Below are 10,898 nucleotides of genomic sequence, written 5' to 3' on the forward strand. Positions count from 1 at the left end.
AAAAAGAAAGAGAGAGAGAGAAAAAGATAGAGTGAGTGAGTGGGTCCTGCCTAGCTCGAAAATCGCGGGGCCTCTGTTCACATGCCGTCTCCTCCTCGTACCGATATCCAGTTACCTTTTGTCAGAGCCTTCGTCGTGGCTCAGATTCTCGAACGATATGTACCCCATTGTGTGTACCGGGTATTTAGCATGGCACGGGGTTGGTCCAAAAAATCGAGCGAACGAGAAAGAGAGAGAGAGAGAGAGAGAAAAAGAGAAAGAGAAAGAGAGAGGAGAGTAGACCGTGGCTCGTACCACGCACAAAATCCACGGTATCCCCTGACACACGGGGTAGATTCTGTTAAAATGATATCCCCCGTCACTCTTCTTTGAGGTCCTTTCCAGACAGGATTCTCGATCGAGATATAACTATGAAATCGATCGTTTTCCCCCCTTTCTTTCCCTTTTTCTTTTCCATTTTTACTTTTTACTTTTTACTTTCTTTTTCCTTTTTTTCCCCCTCCTCTTACCTTCCTTCTTCGTTAGATCGATGAAAGATTATGGAACGAATATGTGTTCAATAAAAAAAAAAAAAAAAAAAGAAAAAAAAGAAAGAAGAGAGAGGAAGAGAGAGAGAGAGAGAGAGAGAGAAAGAAAGGTGGAAAAAAATCAAGAAAAATCGTTGAAAAATAAATATAATCGTAGCGAGAAGAGAGAGAGTCAATAGATCAACTCGTGGATACTATCGACACAAACGAAATTCTCGATTCGCGATAAGTTAAAAAAAAAAAAAAAAAGAAAAGAAAAGAAAAGAAAAAAGATCGTCGTCGATTCGAGCGAGCATCATTCCGCGCGTAATTACAGCAGCCTCGGTCACGGCTCCGACCCTTTCTTTCTTTCTTTCTTCCTTTATCTCTCTCCCTCTCTCCCTCTCTCTCTCTCTCTCTCTCTCTCATCGTCATCGTCGTTCGTGCATAATACTTTATAATATACGAGGGATTTCAAAAATGACTCGTCATGCGGCGTAAATACTTAACGGCAGGGCGCATCCTCATCGGTCTCTGTAGTCTCTCTCTCTCTCTCTCTTTCTCTTTTTCTCTCTTTCTCTCTCTCTTTCTCTCTCTTTCTCTTTCTCTCTCTCTCTCTCTCTCTCTCTCTCTCTCTATCTATCTATCTCTCCTCTTTCTTTCTCACTCTCTCATGACTGCACCTGATACTTTCCCCCTCTCTTTCCCGGCTTGATGAATTTCTTTTTTAATCAGCCAAACCCGTGGACGGCAAAGGCAAAAGGATGGATCTCCGTCACCTGTGCTCCTCCTTTCTTTCCTTTTTCATATAAACTTTTTATAAGGTTTTGCGATTCGCAACGCGAATCTCAAAAAAGAGGAGGTGGAGGAGGAGAAGGAGAAGAAGGAGGAAGAGGAGGAGGAGGAGGAGGAGGAACTTGTACTACACGCGCGTCCCAGAAAGTGAACCAAATGTGCCTTGGAGTTTTATATCAAACGACGAGTGAAGAGTTAAAGGGGAAGAAGAGAGCGGATATATAAGCGTAAGAAAGGAAAGGAAAGAAAAGAAAAAAAAAAAAAAAGAAAAAAAAACGAAAGAGAAAAAAAGAAAAGAGAGAAAAAAGGAGCAAAGAAAGAAGAAAAAATAAAAAAGAAAAATAAAAAAAAAAAGAAGAAGAAGAAGAAGAAAAAAGAAAAAGAAAGAGGAGAAAGGGAGGGAAAGGCGAGTATAAAATCGCATGGAAATAATTCCGCGAGTATAGATCGTTAAAGGGAGAGAGAGTGCCTCCAAAGAGGCACTTCGTCTTTTTTAAAAGACGAAACGCTCGAAACGAAACGTTTCACGATCGATTCGCGACGATTCACGCGAGTTTCGAGAGTAATTAATCGTACGTCGACCTACCGCCCATCTCCATTGGTATTTCTAATGTATTATACGTACGTGTGTATGCGTACGTGTGTGTAAAGAAAAAGAGAGAGTGAGAGAGAGAGAGAGAGAGAGAGAGAGAGAGAGAGTGAGAGACAGGTAAAGAATAAACGAGAGACGAGAATAATGAGCGCGGTGATTCGGTATTAAAAGATCAGAGTAACGTAATACCTGGCCTCTTCCAGTCTGCTCTTTCTCGTTACACCAGCATCCTCAATCCCCCATACCATTCTGTTTTCTTTATTTTTTTCTTCTTTTTTTTTCTTTTTTCTTTTTTTTTTTATTTATTTATTTATCTCTTTTTTTTTTTCTTTTTTGTTTTCTTTCGAATAAAAATCGACATCTAAAGCTCGTCGTGCCTCCGCACTTTCGGTCGGGCTGGGGCACGTCAAAGCCTCTTCGGTACTTGAATGGAGGCAAAGCGATCAGCTGAAACAAAACGGGTGAGGGTTTGCCTCGCGCGCATAATAAGTCGTGCCGCTCGTGCGGGTGTCTTATGAAAGGAATAAGGAACAAGACAAAGAGGAGCGGTTCCTGAGCATAATTAAAACGCGTCGACTGTCTTGTACTCGAAGGAAAAGAAACGAGAAAAGGATGGAGAGAAAGAGAAAGAGAGAGAGAGAGAGAGAGAGAGAGAGAGAGAGAGAGAGAGAGAGAGAGAGAGAGGTAATACGTGTGCGGGTTCGATTACCGTGTCCAAACGTGTTCCAAACAGGTCCACGTGAGAGTTGTTCACCTCGAATTATATCTCACTATCTCGAATCCTTTTTTTCCTTATTCTTTCTACAATGTCCGATAAAGAAATTGGATTAATTTTATGTATGCTAACTTAATTGTATATCTATGTAATTATGTATCTACGTACGTACATAATTTCAAATAGTGATATGTATAATAATTATCTTCTCGATTAAAATATCTTTCCCATTTTATTTCTTATTAAAGACAGAAATAAATTTTTCATAGATTGTGGATAGATTTCTAACGAATTTCAATTGAATCGAATCGAATCGAATTGAAACGAATCGCAGAGAAGTGTTAAGTGAAATATACGAGGAGTCTTTTCTAAGGAAAGAATCGACTCCAGGATCTGTGGAGGTGTTACCGTGGTAACAGTACGAGGTTCAGACTCGATTAGCAACGAAAATACGGTAGGATCTTGGGAGGTCTGTCGGTTGAATCGATCTGGAGTTCGAGGGGCTTTTAAGGGGACCCGCAAGGTCTCATTGTCTTTGAAGTAGCAAAGGATTCTCTTCATCGTAGACAATAGCTCAGACCATCGACCTTACCTTCGTTTCTTACCTTTCGAAACGTCAAAATCGTCTTGATATCGAAAGTACTTTTGTCTTCTATTTTGGCGGGCGAAAAGGAGAAGAAGGAGAGCAAAAAAAAAAAAAAAAAAGAAAAAAGAAAAAGGAAAAGAAAAAGAAAAAATAATAAAGCAAAGGAATTTAAAGAAATTGCTATTTTACGATCGAACAATAAAAATAAAGCTTACAATTTTTATGTCCCCGTTAACGTTCTAAAACCTCACGCAATTATTGAATATAAATATTTTGAATAGTTAAAACATTGTTGTATCTGAATTTATGTGCGGCTATTCAAAATGCGTAAATAATCATCGTGTGCGGTAAAAATTATATCCAACAGAAAAATAACACTTTCCTGTCGGCGAGTGTGAGGATTAAGATCTCTGATGTGGAAAGTTATTCGTCATTTCTGTCGTCCGGAAGATGCGTCGCGTGGGAAGTCTCGCCGAGAGTTTCTATATCTATTCCTAATCTCTTGAGTAATGAGGTGGATCCCTTCTTTTCTCTGTCTTGTTCATTCTCTCTCTTTCTCTTTCTCTCTCTCTCTCTCTCTCTTTCTCTCTTTCTCTTTCTCTCTTTCTCTCTAAAGTAGCGAACACGACTCAAGAATCATCGTTACTCTCCCGTGAATCCTTGCTCACCTGGGAAGGATGAACCCACTCATTAATTACGCGTGCGCTCCGGTGTGATGACTGGAAACAAAAGCGTTTTCACTAAGGTGCACATACATGCAACTATGGTATAAGAGCGAGGAACATGGGGAACGATTAAAATTCCCCACGATGATCTTACACCTACGCATCTTCTCTATCTACGGCTGATCAGGTTCGAGAGTTCGTACTGCCGATGAACTTCGTTAACCCTTTCGTTCGTCGTATGTATGTATGTTCATCGGAGTAACAGATCCACGTTAACGATGATCAAATTAAAAAAAAAAAAATAAAAAAAAAAAACAAAGAAAAAACTATACGTTGTCGCATACATTTCTAATACTCATTTTATAATAAACGAGTAGGTTTTTTCTTTATAAAAAAAAAAACAAATTTCTCTTCGATATGATTAATGACGATCAATTACAATGAAAAATTGTTATCAAAAATAAGAATATATTTAAATATTTTTAATTTTTTGTCTTAGAATGCAGCAACAATCGGGCCCAGGGAACGGAAACGCACGGCGTGCATTGAGTCCAGGACCAGGTGGTAGTGATTCCGAGGATTCTGATATTTCCCTTGGAGGAACATCGCCACCATCGCCAAGTTCCTCTCCTCCTCCTACTCATCAACCCTCTCCTGTACCATTGGGCCCACTCGGTCCACTTCCACCGCCCTCCCTTAACTTCCGTTTCGATCCGACTCAGTCACAATTCCGATTTGGTCACGCGACGGCCTTCAAATTCCCGCCGACTGGTTTCCGGTTTGGTCCGCATAGTCCACAGCATAATCATCCGAACATCGCAGGTGGAGGGATTTTTAGGTTGACCGAAAGTAGTCCCTTTCAGGCTGTTGGACCTAGAGGTGACCTTGGATCCAGGTAAAAATCAACTTCTCCCGTCCTCTTCCACGTCGCAAAACAAATTATATCGCTTGTTAACACGATAAAAGCGGGATCGATCTATTGCTTTGCGAAACAACATTTTTATCCTACGTTTACAGATTACCAGATCCACTTGGGCTACCACCGCCAAGGCTACACCCTCATGATGGACTGCTACATCATCCACATCCACAACATCCTTTACCCGAGGGAATATCTAGGATATCTGAGGGCTCCCGGCTATCCGATGGACTCTCAGAGGCTCACAGTCCACCTCTAATGGCGACGAATCTGTCAGTGACGGGTCCTTTGAGAGTGGCCGTGCCTAGTCCACACACGCCATCCTCCAGAGGCAGTCCATCCTCGAATCAACAGACTCCTCAGGGGCAGGCTCAAGGTCAAGGCTTGATAAGGGTCGCCACTCCTCCACCTAATCCAAAACCTCCGCAAATTCACAGGCCGTTCTCGCCGGCGTGATACGACAGGTCGGCCGAGAACGAAGAGATCATTTCGGAAAATGTGGAAGACGATCGTTCTTCGATATCGAGGTACGAATCGAGTATTTGCGAAGACATTCAGCAAAGACATTTCGAGATCTTGTGAGAATCGATTCGTCGAAAGGATCAAAGTGAACTCCCGAACGAACGAAATCTCTTTCGAGGATAGTGACCGACCGATAAAGGGGGGAGGGGGAACGGGCTAGAGGGGAATGGAAATTGAGGTGTATGGGAGAAAGAAATGAATATTTGTGGATTAGGAAGAAACTTTGCCGGGCGGGAGATTCAAACACAAAAACGAGTGAGAACGAACCGATTCTCTCGCGCGAGCTTTCGAAAGGTTTCCGAAGGAGCCTTACGATGAAAATGGGGCGGGGGGGAGAGGCCGTTGTGCGAGTCGATTGATTTGCGATAGACTATTAACGATGTGAGTGTTATAATTTTAGAACGAACAATTGGGATCGTGTTGAATCGATCGCACAAAAAGAAACGAGTGCAATATCTCGATTTCGATTGAGATGGGACGGGTGGGATGAAGAAGAGGAAGCGAGATAGAAGGAGGAGGAGGAGGAGAGAGAAATATACGATTGATATATAATTAGATTATATATCGTTGTGTGTACATAATTGATAATTAATGATTTCGTCGAAACTTCTTACGAACGATTTGTTTTCACAATTAACGATTGTTTCCATTTTAATAAAAATAGGAAACTTTCTATGTTTGTGTAACATTAATCCTGAGTGAAAGAAGTTACGCGGCTTGTAAATAGCGTCCGAAAAAGATCGATAGATCAATCGATCAACTGTATAACATATTATATATATATATATATATATATATATATATATATATATACATATATATACATCCACACATATATTTCAAATATTAGAACGTTCTTCTTTTTGCACGACGTCATATTCCTCTCAATGATACGAGCGACGTCACTCGATGGAAATCAAACTTGCGAACTAATTTTGAAAAAAAAAAAAAACAAAAAAAACAAGAAAAGAAGAAAAAAAAACTAAACAAACATTAACTTTCGACTTTGTATGTTTTGCGATTAGCTCGTCCGATCGTCTGCGTATACTTGACGCAACTCTAACGTTACCCTTTCCTTACTAAAGATAACTATAGTCGCTCAATGTTAAACATTCGCTGTATACTAAGGGTGATTATAGTCCTAATCGATATAATTTTAATTGAATTAATAAATTGAGATATACTTATTTACAATATACTTCGACCTATATTAATTTCATTGATTTAATCGTTTTAATAAGATATCTATTAATAATTTTTATATTAATGACGAAGGAACAACGGATTTTATTATTATTATTATTATTATTATTATTATTATTATTATTATTATTATAATCTTATATAATCGCGATTCAACTTGTTTTCCCCGATTCAGCGATACCGTAATGGCGGCCACTTCCATCGTAACGAAAGGGTTAACGCGGTGAAAAGATTTTTCAAAGACTAACTCGAAACCGCATAATGCCATACGCCGTTACTCTGAAAAGGAGAAAGCAAAACGCTCGTGGAAAATTGAGACGTCGGACAAACTAATTTACGCTCCCTCGGCGATTACCCCGTTCACCCCTACTCCTCCCACCATACCTTGTTAGACTAAGTAGAAACTAGCGACTTGTAAATTCATTAATTGACCCGGTCTTTGAAGGTATGCTACATTGAAAGTAAAACTTCAACTTGCTCGAATTTTGTCAAGAATTAAAGAAGTCCAATCGATCTTATTATGCGAGATACGACAAAACATTAAAAGCGATGATATTGATAATAAAAACGAAGATAGAAACCTGCGACCAAGTTCGCTAGATCCTTTTCTCTTTGTAGATAGACTCAATAGTAAAATTCTTGTATAATCGGTCCTATAAATATGAACATAATACGGTCTACATGCTGTATAAGTATGTTACGTAAAGATTATTAACGCGAAATTATAAACAGATATAAATATATCAGTAAAAGTGCAGCATTATTATTAAATATTATTATTATCATTATATTATTATTATTATTATTATTATTATTATTATTATTATTCTATTCCTCATTATTGCATTATTCTTTATTATTATTATTATTATTATTATTATTATTATTATTATTATTATTATTATTATTATTATTATTATTATTATTATTATTATTATTATTATATTATTCTTATTAAAATTATTATTATATATTATTATTTGTCCCTGTAAATACAATTCACGCGAAAATATATCAACAGATTATTATGACATTAATTACGAGTACTTTCTATGCCTATCATATCTTCTCGTATTCCGAGCCTCATCCAGACTGTTCTCGTTCCTCGTACTTTCGACCTACGAAAAGAAAATAATCCCTTTCGGCAAAATGACGTCATTAATATGACTCAACGTATATTTAACCACTTAATCCCCAAAAGAAAAAGAAAAACGAAAAAAAAAGAAAAAAAAAAACGAACCCAGGAAAAATTCCATTTTGATTACTATCGTTATTTCAAGTTAAACGCAAAAAATAATTGAATGAAAGAGATATAGAAAAGAAATGAAAGACGAAGAAATGAAGTTATCGGCACAACGATGGAATCGAAAGTAAGAGATATATATATATATATATATATATATATATATATATATATATATATACACACAAAGAGAGAGATAGACAGAGAAAGAGATAGAAAGAGATAGAAAGAGATAGAAAAAGAGTGAACGTCGTTGCGCGATAACGTAGCGTGGGCGGGTGTCGCTGACAAAATGGACCAATCATGTGGCTTGCTCGCCTGTAACCGATCCCGTAGGTACACCAGGAACTAGGAACATCGACCAAGGCTCTCCCGAAAAGCCGATATGCCCAGAGCGCACGCCTAAGCGCGTCCTGATCGTCGACTCCACCCTACACGATGCCTTCACATGAGCTACTGCTTCCTTTCTACTTTACTCCATGACTATATTTCTCTTTCTCTTTTTCTCTCCCTCTTTCTCTTTCTCTTTCCCTTTTCCCTTTCTCTCTCTCTCTCTCTCTCTCTCTCTCTTTCTCTGTCTCTACCTTTTCTATCCCCTCCCTATCACCCTTCTTTCCTTCCCTTCTCTCTCTCTCACTCTCGTTCTCTCTCTCTCTCTCTCTCTCTCTCTCTCTCTCTCTCTCTCTCTCTCTCTCTCTCTTTCTTTCGCAGAAAGTTCTCAACAGCTGAGTGGATTCTTGGTTCGAAGATGGAGTCGAGTAGTACGAAGACATTTTCCTGTAAGAATCTTTACTATTCTTTTTCTCAACATATTGTCATACTTCAAACATTTAATTCGTTTATATGTAATGTACATATATTTTTATATACAACGAACGTCGATACATATTCACTTTTATATATTTTTCCTATTCTTTTTTTTTGGAGGATCTCTCCCTCTCTCTCTTTCTCTATTAGATACTTTTTCTTAATATATCATTATACATCAAATTCTTATATCTTACTATGTATCATCGAATATTCAGCTCATGTATATGTAACATAGATACACACACTCACACACTCACATACATACACACACACACACTCACACACACATATATATATATATATATATATATAAAATAGTGAATGTCGTAACATAATTCATTTTTATATACTATCTTATTATTCTATAACTTTCATATTATTCTATATCTCAAACTAATGTCTGACCATTGAAAAAGATATAAATGGATATACATATGTATGTTGAAAACGGACGAACGATTAACGACGATTACACCGGAAATAAGAATGTTAGTAGTTATTTCTCCTAATACATTATATATCGCTGTAACGCGGTATAAACATCAGATATAGTGTGATTTAGTAACAGAGGCGAAAATGAACGGACCGTTACATAAGCATGAGCGTGCTGCACGAACAATACTAGTTTCGACGCATACGCCTGCAGGAATTTTGTGGTCGAGAATGAAAGGATGGATGTCGCGATTATCGATAGGCATCGGGTACCGTGTACCGTTTTCAAGGTATTATGTTCTCTCTCTCTCTCTCCCTCTTTCTCTCTCTCTTTCTCTTTCTATCTCTAACTCCATCTTTTTTCAGCTACCTTCTCCTTCCTCCCCCATCGCCCCTTCCCCCACATCATCGTCGTTCGACGCCACGGTCACCGTCTTGCCGCTCGTGTTTTGACAGTTGCTGCTCTGACACCTCTGGCACATTCATTAGAAAGTGGTTCTCATTTGTGTTCATGTACAATATGAAGAAATAAAATAAAATGAAATGAGACACTGATGACAAAATAAAATTTCGATTAAACGACATATATACATATACATATATATATATATATATATATATATATATATTTCTTTTTTTATTTTAATTAATACGCTTTTTTAATTGGATATAATCGACGATTAAGAGATTATCAATATAACCTTAAGATATTATTTTTAAATCTCTTATAGATAAATTACATATACAACTATAAATTATATTACATCGTATAACATATACCTAAATGATAATAGAAATTAAATATGATGATATACGTAATCGACGATAAAACTTACAATTAGTTATTTATACGAGCACATTGATAGGAGGATTCCCTCGATTGAGAACTCCTGAGGGAACTACAGCTGTCCGGATTTAGATGTTTAGGATAATGCAGTGTGGCCGGGGCCTTACAACAAAATAATGTAGTCCATTCTGAATAGCGGAGAGTTGGAACGGGAAAGAGAGGGAGGGAAAAAGAGAGAGAGAGAGAGAGAGAGAGAGAGAGAGAGAGAAAGAGAGAGAGAGAGAGAGGAAAGGAGATAGGCGTCGCTACGCATGAACCTAGAAACAGGGTAAAGCTGGAGAGGAGAGGGTGATCAGTGAGATAGATAGAGATAGAGATAGATATAGAGATAAAGAGAAAAATACAGAGAGAGAGAGAGAGAGAAAGAGAGAAAGAGAGATGGCTCGGGAAGAGAGTAGCGACGAAGTAACCATTTCTCTAGTGGTTATTTGTAGACAGATTCGACACTTCGACAATACCGTGAAAATAATAATGGGGGCCTATGTAGGGGAGCCACTATGGGAGGCCTTAGTGAGATTACGATGCCTACCAGGTATTTGTTGTAGGTCTTAGGTCGGCACTGGGGTGCCATGGAGAGGCGTGAAAGTGATTGTAAATCTTCCTAGGATCTTTTTAAAATCGCTACACGCCATTGTTGCGGTAAGAAGTTTTTGAGGATTTCCCTCCGCTCTCTTCGTTCCAACGGACTCACCCCTCGCGTTCCGACACCTAGCTCCTTCTTCCGGCCCCAGTCGAAGGATCATGGGCTCTTGGATGCTCAAGGGTGCGAGAACAAGTCGAGGAAAAGGAAAAGGAAAAAAAAAAATTTGAATGAATGAATGAATGAACGAACGAACAAACGAACGAACGAACGAATGAATGAATGAATGAATGAATAAATGAATGAAGGAGGAAAACTAAATATCTTTCAAAAAGGAAAACATTAAAAGTAAACAATGTATTTTTTGGAAAACAGTAATCAAAGATAAACGAGGAATTTAATTTATTAAGTTCGATCGATTAATTATTATCGATACGATTGCTCCAATAGTTCATGGACCGTATGGGAAACATAAATCATGAC

At 38.1% G+C, this 10,898-nt stretch overlaps 1 protein-coding gene across 1 annotated transcript in view; it reads left to right on the forward strand.

Annotated features, from left to right (window-relative positions):
* Optix (optix) overlaps positions 1-7,316 on the forward strand; it is a 48,677-nt gene extending 41,361 nt beyond the window's left edge. Inside the window, exons 2-3 of the mRNA XM_035864510.2 lie at positions 4,359-4,754; positions 4,877-7,316. Of these exons, the coding sequence (XP_035720403.1) occupies positions 4,359-4,754; positions 4,877-5,234 (754 nt within the window). The 3' untranslated portion in view covers positions 5,235-7,316. The remainder of the gene's footprint in view (positions 1-4,358; positions 4,755-4,876) is intronic.
* The last annotated feature ends 3,582 nt before the right edge of the window (positions 7,317-10,898 follow it).

This window comes from Vespa mandarinia, chromosome 6 (assembly GCF_050613455.1).
Source record: "Vespa mandarinia isolate Hongniang chromosome 6, ASM5061345v1, whole genome shotgun sequence".
NCBI lineage: Eukaryota > Metazoa > Arthropoda > Insecta > Hymenoptera > Vespidae > Vespa > Vespa mandarinia.